At 36.7% G+C, this 18425-nt stretch overlaps 7 protein-coding genes across 7 annotated transcripts; 2 read left to right on the forward strand and 5 right to left on the reverse strand.

The window, feature by feature from the left end:
- Positions 1–75: 75 nt before the first annotated feature.
- ESL2 (Esl2p) lies at positions 76–3801 on the reverse strand (the record flags this gene model as incomplete). The annotated part of the gene is made up of 1 exon (XM_003958513.1): positions 76–3801. The coding sequence occupies one exon, from the start codon at positions 3799–3801 to the stop codon at positions 76–78; it is 3726 nt and encodes a 1241-aa protein (XP_003958562.1).
- Positions 3802–4744: 943 nt separating this feature from the next.
- Positions 4745–5057, reverse strand: PCC1 (chromatin DNA-binding EKC/KEOPS complex subunit PCC1; the record flags this gene model as incomplete). Its single annotated transcript, XM_003958514.1, has 2 exons — positions 4745–4973; positions 5038–5057. 2 exons carry the CDS (start codon positions 5055–5057, stop codon positions 4745–4747), a joined length of 249 nt encoding a protein of 82 aa, XP_003958563.1.
- A 257-nt stretch (positions 5058–5314) lies between these two features.
- On the forward strand, positions 5315–6484 carry KAFR0H00200 (uncharacterized protein; the record flags this gene model as incomplete). Its single annotated transcript, XM_003958515.1, has 1 exon — positions 5315–6484. One exon carries the CDS (start codon positions 5315–5317, stop codon positions 6482–6484), a length of 1170 nt encoding a protein of 389 aa, XP_003958564.1.
- Positions 6485–6542: 58 nt separating this feature from the next.
- On the reverse strand, positions 6543–10907 carry MLP1 (Mlp1p; the record flags this gene model as incomplete). Its single annotated transcript, XM_003958516.1, has 1 exon — positions 6543–10907. The coding sequence occupies one exon, from the start codon at positions 10905–10907 to the stop codon at positions 6543–6545; it is 4365 nt and encodes a 1454-aa protein (XP_003958565.1).
- A 678-nt stretch (positions 10908–11585) lies between these two features.
- On the forward strand, positions 11586–12306 carry RPL40B (ubiquitin-60S ribosomal protein eL40 RPL40B fusion protein; the record flags this gene model as incomplete). The annotated part of the gene is made up of 2 exons (XM_003958517.1): positions 11586–11593; positions 11928–12306. The coding sequence occupies 2 exons, from the start codon at positions 11586–11588 to the stop codon at positions 12304–12306; spliced, it is 387 nt and encodes a 128-aa protein (XP_003958566.1).
- A 339-nt stretch (positions 12307–12645) lies between these two features.
- KAFR0H00230 (uncharacterized protein) lies at positions 12646–14436 on the reverse strand (the record flags this gene model as incomplete). The annotated part of the gene is made up of 1 exon (XM_003958518.1): positions 12646–14436. The coding sequence occupies one exon, from the start codon at positions 14434–14436 to the stop codon at positions 12646–12648; it is 1791 nt and encodes a 596-aa protein (XP_003958567.1).
- A 1371-nt stretch (positions 14437–15807) lies between these two features.
- Positions 15808–17583, reverse strand: KAFR0H00240 (uncharacterized protein; the record flags this gene model as incomplete). Its single annotated transcript, XM_003958519.1, has 1 exon — positions 15808–17583. The coding sequence occupies one exon, from the start codon at positions 17581–17583 to the stop codon at positions 15808–15810; it is 1776 nt and encodes a 591-aa protein (XP_003958568.1).
- Between the last annotated feature and the right edge of the window lie 842 nt (positions 17584–18425).

Here is an 18425-nt window from a genome sequence, read left to right on the forward strand (position 1 = left end):
AATATCTTTCTTCATAATAAATAAAAGAATAATTTTGTACTATGTAATGTTCCGACTATATATAAAAGTAATTAATTAATTTGTGCAGACATTATCTTGAATACCCAGTTTCCTGCAAACCGAAAAAATAAAATGAGTAGTAAATGTTTTAATGCCTTGTTCTTGGGCTTTTCTCTTCATGTTGATGTCATCTGTAACCAAGACAACATGATTAAAGCCCTTTCGTAATGTGACAGACTCATTCGCAGAAATGAATTTATTCTGTGCCTTAACAACTGCTTCAATTACAAACTCATCGACATGGGAACGCCAGGTAATTTGTTCCTCAAATTCTAAGTGTTCTTCGATATCTGTCGCAACATTTCCTGTGAATCTCAGAGGCAATAATTTTCCCTCACTGTATAGCTGTCTCATTGTAATTATGGCTCTTGCAGCAGCCCCGACGACGTTTTCATCCTTGGACTTCCTCAAAAATCTCAGTTCCTGAAATGTAGTTAAGCATACGGCAAAATTCAGTACATTATTGGTCGATAGCTTATAAATATGGGCGAAGTGTCTCAGCCATGACGTGGCGTCAAAAACAAAATAAGTGATGTTCCTATTTATTTCGTCATTTGCGGTAGTCCATATACTAGCTTGATCCATATTCTTGTTCAGCTTTTCAGGATTCATATAAAGCTCGAAATTAAAATCATCCTCTGTGTCTTCATTAGAAGCAAAATTCCTCATTTGGAAATTTTGCTGCTCGGGAGGCAGCAACTGTCGTTGCTGCTGGGTCATTTGCATATTTGAGGTATATTGATTACCCTGGCTATTGTTCAGGGAATTGTCGTTATCAATAACCCATGCAGTATAAATCGAAGAGCTTACCAATTCTCCGTTTCTATCGAATGAATGATTATTCAGAAATAACTTTTTATAACCAACATATTCAAATATGTTCTCACCCTTTACAACACTAAGCATTGGTCTAGCATCAAAATCAAGGTTTGTTTCGTCAATGTTTTCGAACAGTGGTAGTAACTTGTTAATTGTGGAAAAAGGTTGACCTGAGTAGGAAGATTCGTCAAATCCTTCCATTTTGAAAGAGAATGATTTTAATATATGATTAGGATCGATGTCATCCCTCCTACAGTGAACAGGGGCAGTCCTACTGACTCTGAGACCTGTTTGTAAGTTTTCAGCAATGCCTTTGAATAAAAATACTATTCTAAGTGCACGGTTCCAAAAATTTTCACCCGTTTCATCCAATTCATCAAAGCCTATACCATCCAGTGGAAAATCTAGGAACATATGATCCTCAATACCAAGTCCATTAAAAGTATCTGCATTTAAGGCACGTTTGTTGGAAATTACATCAAACCATAATGTTCCCCAACATTTCCAGATTTCAGGTAAATTTTCATTTCTATTGAAATAATCCAACAGTTCATAAAAATTTTCAAAATTGGAATAAGTTTCACATAGTTTTGCTATTGATTCTGTCTGGTAAAAGTTATCCAAAATGTATGCCAATAAAACATTCAAAAAGCTTGTTAATGTATTCCATGGCAATATTCTTCTCATAACAATGGTCCAAAATTTTACGCTGCTGGTATTCTTTGAGCTTTGAGCCTTTAGAAATGTCGCTATAATGAAATAAGTCCAAGGAAGTACATGTGGCAATGCGATTAAAAGGGGGCCACGCAAAAACTTTCTTAAAACAATCACGCTACACTTAAGTGAAGTCATATTAAGATGTTCCAACGACTTCAACCACACTAGTATATTGGGATGGTCAATTGGCAGCCGTAGTGAATCAATATTATCAAAATACTCAGTCACTATATTTCCTTCATTTACATAGGCAGAGGTGTTTAATATGGGTCCCCTACTATCGTTTGTGTCTATTGACATTGTAGATATTTCAGTGGATGATTTTGATTTGTTCTTTTCCTTTTTGTCTTTTCTCTCTTTCAAAAAATTGGGCAAATCGAAAAGTAATGCAAAGGGATTTTTTGGATTACCAAATCCAACTAGTTGCAAAATATGCGATTCCGCAAATGCAGGTGCATGCCTGAAATAGAATCTTAGGGAGGCAGGAACTTGGAAAAACATATCTTGAGTTTCGAATATATTATTGTCATTATAATCAACACCAAATCTATCATTGAAATAGTTTAGAACGACTTGCTGTAAATCTTCATTCTCTAAAAAGCTTGGCAACAGCATGACCTCACTATGTTTTAAATAGTCAATTAAGTCCGAATTTCTAACATTTCCATTTTTATTCCTGTCAACAAAAGTCCTCTGATAAATGTTATCAATAACCAATTGCATGTACTGTTGTGAGGGGGTGAAAGTATCTTGACAGAAGACACTTTTACCCAAGTTAACAAAAGCTTCTAAAGTGTTTTGTTGTACTGTCGACATATGGTAGTACAATTTACCATGACTATAGGTAAATTTCATTGCTTCCATATACCAATGCTCTGCACTTAACTTCCAATCAATAAATCCTGATGGATATAGTGCAATAGCCATTCTTGAGAGATCACCTAGTCTTTGTAACCAAGGGATTGAATGTTTTGGGGGCAAATCAATTAGCATCGTTGATAGAGAAATAAAAACATGCGTTATAAATTGTGAGCAAACTTCTGGATCCATGAAATTTGAGAAATTTTTTAAAACGTCTAAAAATGTTATTGTACCATAAACCCACAATCGTCTTTCAATTCTATAAATTTCTACGATTTCTTCGCCAATTTGTATGTCCTGCAATGATTGTGAAGGTAATAATGCAGTTGTTATAAAGGTGATGTAATTATTGATCAGATCTGTATTAAGCTTGTAAATTGACCATAAGTTTTTCAATTCAGTCGTCTGAGAAGTAGTCAACTGGGAACACCGCTGCTGTAACTCCATTTCTTGCTTGACAATGATTTTATATATATTTTGTAACTTTTCTATCAGAACTCGACTTGTCTTTTTAGTAACTGAAGTTTCCTCCACGTTATTGTTGTTATTGTTTGGATTATCGTTGTTATCTTCAGAATTTTGATTGTTAGATTCATCGTTGCTATTATTTTGATTATTATCAGATTCTGCATTATTGTTTCCGGTATCATCATTAAAATTTTGATCCTGGTATATATTTTCATTTTGTTGGATATCAGTATTCATATTATTCACAAAATTATCGGAAACATCATTTATTATAGCGGTTGATGTGGAATTATTCCTATATTTGTTAGATTGTGTATTAATGAACATATCATCGTTCCCAGGCAGCACGGCATTTCCAGAATAGCCTTCAATATTGTTGTAATTATTATTAATACTGTTATAAGTGTTCATGTTAGTGTATTGGTTATTATTATTGGTGATTCCGTTATTATTCGCACTCAGTGCTACATCTATATTAGTATAAGACTGATTTGTAACATAGAATGGAGATTTGGGTGGCTCTGTTACTAAAAAGGAAGGTTGCGGTGTCACGTTATTTGATTTTTTACTTAAACTTGGTCTTCTTGACAATACAGATTTTACCGGAGTTGCATTTTCATTAACTATGGAGTTGTGGTCGATATAGTTGATGTTGATATTTGCATTTAAGATTTTATCGTCGGGTCTTGCTATTCGTTTTTGATTTTTGTAGATATAGGAGTTGGATCCGTGTCTCTTCTGACGCAGGGCAGCGCTTGGAGAAATTGGTCTAAATATGTCTATATTGTTATTATTGTCTTGTGTCTCTGAGGAATGCATTGCAGTAAATGAATTAGTTATTATGTCGAATGGGGTTTGAATCGATATTTGAGGCATGCTAATGGTCAAAATGGAAATCTGGCCTTGATGTGAAAAAACAATTGTCCCTGAATATCTGTTATATCGTCCAAAAAATATCAATTATCTTCTTGTGGAGATAACAATGAGCGTGAAGTTGGAGTGAAGTTAGTGACCAATGGTTAATACAAAGGTCTGTTTTTGCTGAGATTGAAAAATCACAAAACCTAACTACTTGATCTATTTTGTTCGTTTTACGTTTTAGTTTATTTCCCTAGAGAACAAAAAAGAGGTGACTTCAATGAACAAAGCAAAGTGTCTAAAGATATTGCAACACAGAATGGTCTGCTTACAAGCGGTAAGTACTATATGAACTTGATTTCAAAAATATCAAATTTATATGGATAAAGTCTCTATGTTTTTTCTAAATTCATTCTATACTAGGAACCTTCTATTGATATGAAAAAAAAAAAATTCCAGAAAGAACAAGGTTGCTTCATTAGACGATTTCCCTTTGAATTTTTGATCACCAGATCAAAAATTGTGCGAGGCCGGGATTTTCAGGGCTGCAATTCCGGCCGATCAGGGCAAGAGCTGGGGGCCCCGTAAAAGGGCGGAATTAGGGTTAGGGCAAGAGTCGGACTGCGCTAAAATACGGCTGGCACAGGGAAATTTTTGTATCATTTACACCATCTGAGAACTGCACTGTGACAGAGAGGGGTTCAAGTGCATTATCTCGAAATTCCTAATGGTCGCAGTACTGAGCATGCCTGTTTCACGGGTCGGCTATGAAACGTTTAGTTTAGGAGGCTTGCACTATTTGGGAAAAAAGATGGAATTTTCCGACCTTGCCGCCACACAACCGCGTCGCTTCCGTTGTGACCTAAAAGTTCCTGGTCGGATTTCAATATCAATCAAGAAACTTGAAATTATGCCCTACTATTTATATTACACAAACCCTATACAAACGACCGCCGCTTTTCTATGACAGTTCATCCATCGTTTCGATGATGGTCTTAAGACTGTCAATGACGTTACTCACCCCGACCCTCAGTACTCTGTCATCAATGCTCTCAAATTCGGCCACAAATACATTGTCCCTAGCTTTATAACTCACTTGGAAATCCTGGGGTCTCAATATTGGATCCGGCTTTAACACGTCCACCGCTATGTTGGCCTGCTTGGCATCCTCAAATGGTATTTCGAGCTTTCTTTGGAAACTTGTTAGTAAAATCGAAAAGCAATCACCGTCGTTAGCAGTAATCGTATACATACAGTGTGTGATCGAGATTCATGTTCCTTCTTTGTCGCTCCTTTCAGTTAATCGATTTTCAGGTCTCTGATGCTTGGCTATGCTTGCTTTTATTTTTTTTTATGTAGCTGATGAGACTTCGATATTGGAAAAAAAAAAGAATGATGGGCATAGGCATATCTAGATATCTGAACAGCTCTGCACGTTAAAATGACTCCATACGACATTTAGTGCGGACAAGCACACTCTTTTCGAGCAACATTCAACTTTGCACTTCTACACGACTAGTTTATACAACTGATGTCACAGCTTGCCACTACTATAGAGCCTCTATGTACCGTTAATGGATCGCAAAGTTTTGAAGTCAAGATCACTAAAGATGGCTCAAAATATCATGCTTTTAAACTGGTTGCAAAAGAGGTAAAGGATGACAAACCATGCTCCCCGCCACATTATGAAAATGTCGTTGTTATAGACTCAGTGTCTTCAGGTACCGGTAGAAACAAGAATAATCACTTTTATAATATAGTGATAAAACCAATTTTTGATATTTTCAAGATCCAGCATCATTATTTCAAGACTACTGGCCCTAAGTCTATTTCTACTTATGCAAAATCTTTAGACCTATCAAAATCTTACACCGTAATATTCATATCTGGTGATACAAGTATTTCTGAGTTTATAAATAATTTGCCCCCCTTATTGGAAACTTCCAATGGACTCAAACACACCATATCTATACTTCCTTTACCCATGGGAACAGGAAATGCTTTTTCCAGCTCAATTGGTCATAAATGCCCCATACAGACCTTATCAAGTTTTTTACATAACCGTACGCAACCGAGCCATTTCCCACTATACGAAGTAATTTTCCCAAATGGTAAAACTGTAATATTCTTCATCATACTATCACTAGGTCTTCATGCAAATGTACTCCATCTATGTGAAAATGATCCTCAATATAAAAAATATGGTGAAGAAAGGTTCAAATTGGCTTTCGAGAAAGTAATGACAACTTACGATCTAAATGTTCGTTTACAAATACCCGAACTTGATCTCTCTGGCGCTTTTTCATACTTCATTCTCATTAATACACCTAATTTGGAATCCTCCTATATACCATCCCCATTATCGGATCCATTTTTGGAACAGCTGCATGTCCTGGGTTATTCAAGTTCTCTCAACAATGAGGACCTGTTGAACTATGTTACACAGGGCTATAGCAATAAATTGGGTGATGAATTAGTCGAATCTTCAAATATGGTTTACAAACCTATTAGTAGAAATGTAAGCATTGTACTAACTGAGGATGAAGAGTCGGAAAAGTACAAGTATGACATTTGCTGTGATGGCTTATTATTCAACCTCAGAGATATGCTGCCTGAAAATCCCACTAAAGAAGATTATGTACTAAAAACAAACTTCAAGAGTAGAGACAGTTTACCCTTCGAAGTGCAGGTTTTAAAATAAATTATATCTTTACTTCATGAATCTAAGTATTATGATATATAATTATATGCAAATAAGTTTAAAACTTGGTCTTTTTACTCTCAGGTGTTTTTTCTGAAGATGCTTCGTCGAACGGTCTTTTCTGATCGTCCTGATCATCTGTATCGACCATTGTAGCAATGTGAGGTGGAAGGTGTTCTTCATGTGTCTTGGTTTCAGCTTGCTCAAAAGAGGTAAAGGGGTTCAGAGAACTTGTTGTACTCATTGTAGAAGATTCAGATGTGAATCGTGGCACATTCATTTGCTCCTTGCCAAGATTGAAAAAAGGATTTCCTTGGATTGAAGAGTTGTGTTCATCCGTGGATGAGACATTCTCCTTTAAATTCTTTGAATTATTATTTAGTTTATTTTTTTCCTTCAATTGACCCTCTAGCATGCTTATTTTTCTTTCCAAGAAGGCAGACTTCATTAGTACGTGCTGTTTACCTTCTTCGAAAGCCTTTTTCCTTACGATATTTAATTGTTCATCAAATTCCTGCTGTAGAGTTTCTCTGCCACTTTCTTCTATTTCTTTGTAAATTTTTTTGATTTTATCGTCATCAGAATGTAGGAGTAACGACTTAGCTTCTTCTTTTATCTTTTGTTCAAAACTACTTTCTAGCTCACTTTTCCTTTTCTCGATTATTCCATTTATCTTTTCCTCAGTAGGTAACCTAATCCTTTTCTTTAGATTTTCTTCGGCCTGACTAACCTTCTTCTGGATTTCTTCCTCGTAGAATTCTCTAAGTTTTCTTTCATTATCAGTGAGTTTCTCAATTTCCTGCTCCTGTTGTGACAGCAAGCTCGACTTTTCCTTTTCGAAATTATCTTTCATCTCTTGTACAAGACTATCGTGCTCAAGCGATGTTGTCTCTAAATTTTTTGCACCATTCAGTTGTTCCTCCAGGTCTTGTATTTTCTCCTGCGCTTCAGTGGTGACTTTATTCGGTTGTTCCATATATTTATTGGTTCCCAAAGCATCTTTATTTTTTTCCTCTCTCTGTTCTTTCAAGTGGACCAAATGGCGTAGTATATCATGTTCATTTTGTGGAAGAGAGGACAACTCGAATATTTGGCTCTTGATTTTCTTCAACTCGAAAGCATTTTCACTAAGAGCATGTTCGGTTTCCCGAAGTTTATGGCGGACAGAACGCTCTTCCTTCTGGGCCGCAGTTAATTTTTCTATTAAACTGGTTCTTTCAGATCTCAAAGCAGCCAGAGTTTCTTCGTTTCCAGCGGCGTTAGTTTCAGCAGATGGAGAATTATTACCCTTGTCCTGAGACTCTAGGCGAGCAAGAAGTGACTCATTTTCTTCTAAGAGTTCCGATAATCTCTCATTTAAATTTGTAATTTGGACCTCGAAAACTTTTTTCTCTTCGTCCCAAACATCCTGCCCCTTCTTTATGATTGATTCTGTATCTTCGAGATCTCCCTCCTTTTCGCCGTTACTAGTACGATTTTTGACCTCCTCTCTGAGTAGCTCTACGACTTTCGAAAGTTCGGAATTTTCTTGCATTATTCTTTCGTAAGATTTTGATAGGGAGTCATAATTTCCAGTCTTTACGGCTATGACACTTCGTAGTTCAGCTTCTTTGTCCTTGAATGTCTTTTGTTCCAAAAGGAGGGAATCATATGATACCCTTAGTTCGCTCAAAGTATTGTTATTACTAGTAAGTTCATCTTGTTGAACTACCATTCTGGCTTGTAAAGTAGATAAGTTTTCCTGTAAGGTTGTCCTTTCTCTTAGTTCCGAATCCAACTTGCTTGCAAGAGCTTTTATCCTATCTTCGTATTGGATGGATTTGTTTTCAAAGGACCGCTTGGACGTCGATATCACATTTTCGTATTCTTTCACCTCAAGATTTGATTTTTCTAGCTGAGATTTTACCTCGCTAAGTTCCTTCTCTAGAGCACGTTTTTCTTCAGAGACATCTTTGGAATTTGCAAGAGTTAGTTCGTTTTGGACATTTTCGAGAGTCTTAGAAAATTCTTCGATTTTTTCCTCTTTTTGCTTCAGCTCTTCATTAAGTTCGAATACATTTGCTTTTAAGTCATCGATAGTGGCTTTATACCATTTAATTTCAGAGTCATTTTGGCTTTTCAATTCCGACATTCTTTGTTGCACCAGTTGAAGCTGGTTATTGGTCTGCGTACATTTCAGAGCTGATATCTTCAATTTATCATCATAGCCAGACTTTGTTTCTTTCAATAATGTCTGAAGTTCGTTATTCAAGGAATTCATTTGGGTGACAGTCATCCTTAGATTATTTCTCTCGTTCAAAAGGGCTTCCTTTTTTGTTCTCAGTGTGGTTTGTGTCTCAATACTTAATTCATTTTCAGCCCTCAAACTAGTGATCTCTGCCTCTGCTGTAGAAAGCTTTGATTTGCAACTGATGTAGTCTCTCGAAGAATAAGAAAATTGCTTCTCTTTATCCAGGATATTTTGCTGTAACTTATTAACTTCTTCTTGTAGCTCTTCTTTTTCTGATTTCAGCAAAGAAACATTGTATTCCAGCAAGTTGTAGCGATCTTCTGCCAGCTTCCTGGCAGATTTTTCTTTGTCTAAGGATATATTTACATCTGTATTAGCCTGATGTAAGTTCTCTATTTCTGAATTAAGTGCATCTATAATATCCTTTGAGTGTTTTAAGTTGGCAGATAGTTGTTTCCCTAAGTCGATCGTATGACTTGAAGCGTCATCTTCAATTTTGCTCATTGCTGAAATGCTTTCCTTTTCAGTTTTTTCCTTTTTTTGAACAGCTAGTTCATCACTGAGCTCCTTAATTTGCGATTCAAGTTTTTGCGAATATTCTTGTAACACTAAGATAGCTTCTTTTGCATCATTTATTGTTTCATCTTCTTCACTGCTGATTTGCTTCAGGTTTACTTTTTCTAGTTTCTCAGCTTTAGAAGCTAGTTCTCTTGAGACTTGGAGTAGTTGCATATTTCTATTTTGGAGTTCTTTAACATTTTTGAATTGGGCTAATCTTTCTAAAAGAATCTTTTCAGAATCTGACATAGCCTCAGCTGTGTTAGCCGCAAGGTATTGCCCTAATAATTCTAGGTCTTTTCTTCCTAGTGAGGATCCCAATGTTTCATTGTTTTGAATAATAAGAAGTAAGTATTTGACTTGACGAGCGAGAACTGTACGTTGAAATGCCAGGCTATTTATTGACGACCTGAGATTACTACATTCTGACTCTTTTTTCTCGAGCTCAGCTGATTTATCCAAGTTCTCTTTTTTAATATGTTCGAGTAATATATTCGAACTATTCAGCTCTTTTTCCAAAAATGTGGATCTCTCTTTATATGAACTCAATGAGGGCATGTTTCTTTCTAGTTCTTGTAGAATTTGTCTCATTTGTTCTTCTAGCTGTCTCTTTTGCTGTCTCTCCTTCAAAAAATGTTTTCGTAAGATATTGACGTCGCCAGAAAGACTTAACGCAGAATTATTTCTTCCAGAAGCATGTGATGACACTGAAGATGATTCTTCCTCCGGGATATTTTGGAATTCCTCCATGGAATGTACCAAAGAAAGGCGTTCCCTTTCTGAAATTTCCAACTTCTCATTCAAATTCTTGATTTGCCTCAACAATTCATGCTTGTCTAATTTTTGGGTGCCAGGATCATCAAATTTTTCGTCAGAAAGAGATTCGAGCTGTTCCTGTAATGTCTTAATTTGATTTTGAAGTGCATTGATTAATTGATCCTGCAATTGCTTCTCACTTAGAAAGTCACCGTTACTTGTTTTTAGTGAATTTTCCAGACTTTTTATTTCACTAATCTTTCCTCGTAAATCTTTTGATAATTCTTCGTTTCTTTTGAAAAGTTCGGCATTCTTGCCGTTAGTCATCCTTAATTCGTTATCGATTGCTGTTAGATTTTCCATGACATTTTGATACTCGAGTTCCTTTCTGTCTTTGTAAGATTCAAAGTGTTTCTCTTTTGACAAATACTCAGATTCTGTATGCTGCTTCTGTTTCATCGTTAAGGATAATGTAAAAGTTACTTTATCCAATTGTGTCCGTAATAGTAATTTTTCATCCTTGCTGGTTTCTATTTCCTTAGTTAGTTTGTGACTGTTCTCGTAAAGGTTTTTATTTTCTTCCACCACCTTGTTCAGATCGGCCTTTAAGGTGTCAATTTGGTTTATTCTTTCCTCTAGCAACTTCAAAAGTTCATTTTTCGTCTCTTGTGAAGCCAATTTCTCCTTTTGGAGAGTTTTAGATAATTCACTAATAGAAGAGCTCAATCCCAGGCTGGATTCTTTCAATGAATTGTATTCTTCTGATTTTTTGCTTAGAGCATCTATAACATCAGTATCTAACTTAGAAATTTGGTCTTTCGGTATACTTAAAAAATTAGATATGCTACTAGCAGCATCCAATTCTTGTGAAGCCTCCATAGTGCAAAATGAAAGTGTAACAATGGGGAGTTCAATATCGTACGAGGTCTGAATTCTTCCTCAATTCAATCTAAATCTATAGACTGGCTGATTCTTGCACACTATAAAATGCAACGATAATAAGCACTCTCTTCAGAATTGAACCCAGCTTACTTAATAGCTGGCAACAAGTTTGATGCTGTGATCTCTGACACAACAGATAGCCAGCTGCCCTGCACCAAGCTCTACCATGCTACTTAAAAAATTATATATGTCAATGCCCGACTCAGTCGCTTCTAACGTCTTAGTGCGGGTAATATGAAATGTTCATTTGACTGTTTTAACCTCCATACATCTACCATGTTTGGGTTTTCTCATAATTTTGAAGTAAAAATTTTAAAGGCATTTTTTACAAGTTTTTCAGTTTTTTTCAAAAAAAAAATGGGAATCTCGAAGAAATTACATCGGATCCAAATTTACGAATGTAATGACGCGAAAGTGTCTCAATTTGACAAAATTTCATCAGTCGGACCGCAAGCGAGTAATGCATCGCAACGGCAACGAGCTAGCAAGAGCAAACAGTAAGCAGAATCTCATGCAATTACTGTCGAGCAGTAGTAACGTAGTTAATAACTAGGGTAGTTGAAGTAAAATCTGTTATATAGTTCTTGAAGGCTTGAAGGAGACCAAGATTCAAAGATGCAAATGTATGTTATATTAATGCTATTATGGAGAGTAAACTATGCCTGATTTGGTTCTCGAGAACGACGATGTGTGTTGAATTTAGTGTTAGTGAGATATTAGTAAAGAGTAGCCTTATAACTATGGCCAACGGTTGTTATAGAGGAGCGAATTCGTGAGAATGGACCTGTTATTATAGATAACCATGAAAAATCAAGACCTTCCAGTTAAAAGGATACTCGAAATTAAAAAAAAAAAAACGAAACATGGTAACAGAGAGATAACTAAAATGGCATATGAACTATTCTAACTGCTTTTGGTTCACATTTTACTAACATACAATTTTTCTTTATATTACAGTTTTGTCAAGACTTTGACTGGTAAGACCATTACTTTAGAAGTTGAATCTTCTGATACCATTGACAATGTCAAATCTAAGATTCAAGACAAGGAAGGTATTCCACCTGACCAACAAAGATTAATCTTCGCTGGTAAGCAATTAGAAGATGGTAGAACATTATCTGACTACAATATCCAAAAGGAATCTACTTTACACTTAGTCTTAAGATTAAGAGGTGGTATCATTGAACCATCCTTAAAGGCTTTAGCTTCTAAGTACAACTGTGACAAATCTGTTTGTCGTAAATGTTACGCTAGATTACCACCAAGAGCTACTAACTGTAGAAAGAGAAAGTGTGGTCACACCAACCAATTACGTCCAAAGAAGAAGTTAAAATAGATGAATCGTTTCAACAACAAAATAGTTTTACGATTTTTCATTTTACTTTTCCATATAAATTCTCCCTAAATTATATAAATTTTCGTTTATATTGAATTTTATAAATTAATTAATTGCTTGATTGATTGAAAATAGAAATGCACAGTGGATTGTCATTATAAGCAACGTATGTTATACAATTTACAAATACGAAATATTTGAATAGTTCTTAATGTTTTATTATTTACGTTAATTTTACTTTTTTATTTGAATTAATATATATTATACACAACATGCTTGGAATAATAACATAGCGATATACATGAATACGTTAAAAGAAAAGTCAGTCTATGGAAGAAATTACAGACTCTTTGGGGAAGTGTAAGCTGACAGTGGATGAACCATTTCAATATCTTGGTTGTTCTCCGTGATTATGTCTTCATCTTCGTAATTCAGAGCGTTCATTTCATCTTCAATATCATTGTAATGTCTGAAACAAAACCAGAATGCACAACCAGTAATGAAAGCAGTGACAGCTAGACCACAGTATAACCATGTATAATCTGGATCCTTAGAGACTGGAGATAAGGCACAACCGATGGCAGAACCGAAGGCGTTCATGAATAAGAAAAGAGCCATGATGAAAGACTTCATACTGGCTGGAGCCTTTGAATAAGCATATTCTAGACCAGTAATGGAGGCGAAGATTTCAGAGAAGGCAATTAACACGTAAGCAGGAACTTGCCATGCGACGTGAACGTTGTTTGGACCGTCAGCTAATGGGTGCTTGTAATTTGGACCCGTTTTGTAAATAAAGTACTGTAAGACACAAGCCCAGACCATAGAAGCAGAAGCTAGCCAGAAACCGTAAGTAATTTTTGTGATTGGTCTAAATGGGGTGAACCTTCTAATGAAAGGGTAAAAAAATTTCTCACAAATTGGAATGAAAACAATTAATGCAATGGAATCGATAGCTTGGAAAATATCATTTGGTAATCCATGTAATTGTAACATACTACCCATAGTAACGAAATTATTAGTCATTTGACCGTAACAAGTCCAGTAAATTGGGTAGAACAAAAACACTTTACAAGCGGCCAAAGCAACCCTGATTTCTTCAACGAATTTATCATCCCAAGAGAAAGTGACTTCAGGATTTTCTGCTGGAGTAACAGCAGACCAGTTGAACTTGTTCTTTGTAAGGGCCCAACAAAACTTGAAAGACTTTTCAATGACTCTATCGGAAGTTGGTTTAAGGGTATAAGACCTCCTACCTAAGACTAAGACAATGACAGCAATCCAGAAGAAACAGAATGGTAGTAAGTAAGCAGCCCAGAAACCAACATGCTGTTCAAGTTCTGTAGTAGCAATAACAGAAAGAGAACCAATATTAATCATTAAGTAGAAGAACATGAAGACGTTTTGAATGGTAATATCATGATCTTCAATGACTCTTTCACCAGACTTCAAGGTCTTGACTCTTGGTCTCTTTGCCGGAATTTGATCAGCGATTAAAACAGAAAGGTTCGCTTTGATAAAACCAGTGCCAATACCGATTAAAATAAGAGCCACAATGAAACCACCTAAAGCACCATTTTTACCTGCGATAGATTTGAAAGAAGTAATGAAAAGAACGAAAATACCAACAATGTAGATACCAGTACCGACTGCGATAGTGTTGTATCTACCCCAGTTGGTGTCGGCTAAGTAACCACCAAGAACAGGTGTAATATAACACCAAAATTGAAAGAAATAAGATAAACCAGTAGCACCATCACTATTTAATTGTAAAACACCTGGTGGAGAATCACTTGGAGTATTAGCCATGTAGTTTTGGAAAGGTGCGGATAACCCATAGTATGAAAATCTTTCGGATAGTTCGACTACAGCAATGAGGAAACATCTGAATGGGATACGACCACTGACATGTCTAAGGGTCCGTAATTCTTCTTCAGTAGGCATTTCATAACCTTCTTCTTGATAATCTGGATGTTCAGGGTCGAATTCGTTATCATTTTGTAATTTGTAAGATTCAGTGTCTAAAATTTGATCTTCACTGCTTACAGTAGTTTTCTTTAAATCGATATTATTTTTTTCATCAGTAATGACTGAGAGCTTCTCAGCTTCTTCACTATTTGTGTGAGAGGACATTGAGGAGAGACTTAGTTGAGTTATAACTGTAAGATAAACGAATATAAAACGACAAATAATAAGTTTTGGAATAAAGAAATAATATTCCAACAAGAAAAAGATTACGACTTATATAAAAATTTTGCAATGAGTAATAACAAGCTAAAAGGAGAAGTTTGAAGAGATATGAGTTGATAAGCAGCGATGTTAGAGTTTCTTCTTCTTCTGTCTGTAAAAGCAGGCAAAGAAACAAAAAAAATCAAACCATCGGCTAAGAATTCTTCGGAGGGAAACATTCATGATTTTTCTTTTCCTCGAGCAAGCGAAAAGAAAGGCTGTTTCGCTCCATATTTTTTGGACATATTCTGACTAAGAAGATCGCGTACTACCCATGACAGAATTTAGCTCTCTTATCTTTATCAAGAGAGAGAAGACACGACAATTTATTGACTCACTCGTTTCTTCGTGACTGAAAGATCTTAACAAGCTGATATGTGATATACACTGTGGATGCTCGATACGTTCCTAGATAACGATGACGCTCAACGGCAAAAAAGCAACAGCTACTATCCATTATTCCCAGCTTGACAATAGGAAATACGTAAGAATTCTCGCAGGCCCGTAGTATTGTGTCCGTCTGTTGGTTGTTTCTTTTTCGCTTTCTTTTTCCTCGGCGAAAAAAAGGAAAACTGTGTGTATTCCGGCGAAGGACAGAGCTGACACAAAAATTGTGCGGCCTCGACAACTCGATTAAGTCAAAGTTTCCGCGTCTTGTGCGCGCATTTCTCTCAGCAGCTGTCGGGATGGCTGTCGGTATCGGTTTCGAGGGCCGCGAATTGGAATGGCACTTTTTTTCAAAAGATGCTGCTGCTGCTGCTGCTGCTGTTTTGTCTCTCGTTATCTTCACTATGTGCCTTCAACTCGCCCGAGTTTTGTGCCAATGCGAACGGCAGAACGGTCAATGAATAGATTGCGATAACCGTCACAGACACCCCTCCTCCTCCCACGATAGAAAAGGAACAAAAGACAGCAGACAGTGGCGTCGCAGTAGTAGTACGTCAGTGTGCCCGGCGCTCCATCAAAGTTTGATAAGCAAGAGACTCTAAGTGTGGCTTGATTTTTTTTCTTCTCATTAGAGTCAAGATTTGTGTCAGATATGGCTATCTTCAAGAATACACTGTGCCATGCCCGTCACAGGACTGACTCACTTATCATTATTTTGGGTGTGTCTCTTAGAAGACCGCCTCATATTATAACAGGACGGAAACGGAATCGACATGCTAATCAAGCTCGCCTATCTCCCTTGTATCTTTAACATGAGAAAATCAATTTCAAAGTAGATTAAAGAATATATACATTATAGATTTAGTGCTATAGAATCGTTTGATGCACTTAGGCCTTCAAACTTGCCACGTCTTCGTCTTCTGCTCGTCTTATTAAAATTTCGTCCTCTTCACTATCAGTAAAATCTAGAGCATTCATTTCGTCTTCTATCTTATTATATTTTCTGAAACATAACCAGAAAATTAATCCCGATAAGAAACATGCGACAGCTAGACTGCCGTATAACCATGTGTAATCAGGATCCTTAGAGACTGGAGATAAGGCACAACCGATAGCAGAACCGAAAGCATTCATGAACAAGAAAAGAGCCATGATAAAAGACTTCATATTAGCTGGTGCTTTTGAATATGCATATTCTAGACCAGTAATAGATGCAAAAATTTCCGAAAATGCAATGAAGACATAAGCGGGTACTTGCCATCCAACATGGATGTCGTTGGCACCAAGCTCCAGTGGTCGATTATAGTTTGGTCCGGTGGAATAAATAAAATGTTGAAGCACGCATGACCACACCATTGCCATTGCAGCAAAGATAAATCCACAAAAGATTCTAGTCACTGGTCTCAATGGTGTAAACCTTCTAATAAATGGATACAAGAATTTCTCACAAATTGGAATGAAAATAATTAATGATATTGAATTAATTGCTTGGAAAATATCGTTTGGTAATCCATGTAATTGCATCATACTACCCATGGTGATAAAATTGTTAACCATTTGTCCGTAACAAGTCCAATAGATTGGATAGAATAGAAATACTTTACATGCAGCCAGCGCTCTTTGTATTTCATCGACAAATTTGTCCTCCCATGGGAATTCTGATTCCGGATGATACGATGGCTTGGCGGATGTGATATCAAACTTGTTCTTACAAAGTATCCAACAGACCTTGAAAGATTTGGCAATAACTCTGTCTCCCGTTGGTTTGATGATGTATTGTCTCTTCCCAGCAACAATTACAATAACGGCAATCCAGAAGAAACAGAAAGGTAGTAAATAGGCTGCCCAAAAGCCGACATTCAATTCAAGTTCTGTTGTCGCAATAACTGACAAAGAACCAATATTAATCATTAGGTAGAAGAACATGAACACATTTTGTATAGTAACATCGTGGTCTTCAATGACCCTTTCACCGGATTTCAAGGTCTTGACTCTTGGTCTCTTGGCTGGAATTTGGTCTGCGATTAAAACAGATAGATTTGATTTAATTAAACCAGTTGCAAACCCAATCAAAATAAGCGCAAGTATAAATCCTGCTAAAGCACCATCACGACCAGCCACTGTTTTAAAAGATGTAATAAATAGAATGAAAATACCGATGATGTAAATAACAGTACCGACACCGATAGTATTGTACCTGCCCCATTTAGTATCGGCTAAGTAACCACCAAAAATGGGGGTGATGTAACACCAGAATTGGAAGAAGTAGGATAGGCCTGTAGCACCACTACTGTTCAATTGTAGAACACCAGGTGGAGAATCGGTTGGCCCATTTTGCATATAATTTTGGAAAGGTGCGGATAACCCATAGTAAGAAAATCTTTCTGCCAATTCGACCAGAGCAACCAAGAAACATCTGAATGGAATACGGCCACCTACACGTCTTAATGTTTTCATTTCATCTTGTGTTGGGATTTCATAGCCTTCTTCTTGATAATCCTCGTGGTCTGGCTCAATAGAACCATCTTGTAATGTGTAAGCTTCTGTGTCCTTGTGCTCACCATCTGAACTGCTTACTTTTGTATTTTTTAATTCAATGTAGTTTTTTTCCATTGAAGTGTTTATGGATGACGGATCGTCATTAGTAGCTATATGTGTAGACATCGTTCAATGTTATTCTACATTATCGAACATAAGAAGAAAGGAAATTTTTATTAGACGATGGTGCCAGTCGTATTTATACCTTTTCCTCTATGACTAAAACAAAATTATCTTTATTAGGCCTCCATATCTCAATGAGCAGTTGAGTATAGCTGACACACTGGCAACCGGAGTTCGGTGTACCCTGTTAGTCTCTTATCAATGGTTATCTCCTCCCGACGTAGTCAAATACAGTATAATTGAATTATTTTGTCAAGAAGTTAGGAAGACCCTTTCCGATTTCTGTGAGATGTGCGCCTTTCCCCATCACTTTGGTCTGATCTTTTCCGCGTCTCTACGAATGTTTCTCTTTGTCGCAAATTATCTCCCATGGCCCCTCTCCCGATGTTTCTCTGTCGTGACGAAATTATTGTGCGGAGGAGACTTACGGAGGGAAATCCTTTTGAAAATTCCTCGAGAAATTTGAGGTTCCCTTGGTGGGGGGGGGGGGGGGTATATGCTCTACTGAGAAGAGAAATGGCCCTACAGTTGTATCGCAAGGCCAACGGCTGAGGGAATGTCGTGATGACGTAATAGGTTGGTACCCCACTTGCCAAACTCCGGCTCTGGGTTGGTCTGAGGGCGAAAATTAATTAGAAGAATCAACGAGGCTATTGTACTCTTCAGATGAAGAGCGCCACTCAAGATTTTGAACTGTCTTATCGTTGCAATCTTATTCGACGATTATTCTATTAGTGAAAGGCGCATCCTCTCGAGGATTTGCCCTTGATCTTCTTAAGTTGGTTTTCTAACAATTTGCTGACGTCATCTTGTGGAAACAAAAATATTACACGAATACCAACCTA

This window comes from Kazachstania africana, chromosome 8, assembly GCF_000304475.1.
Source record: "Kazachstania africana CBS 2517 chromosome 8, complete genome".
NCBI classification, from domain to species: domain Eukaryota; kingdom Fungi; phylum Ascomycota; class Saccharomycetes; order Saccharomycetales; family Saccharomycetaceae; genus Kazachstania; species Kazachstania africana.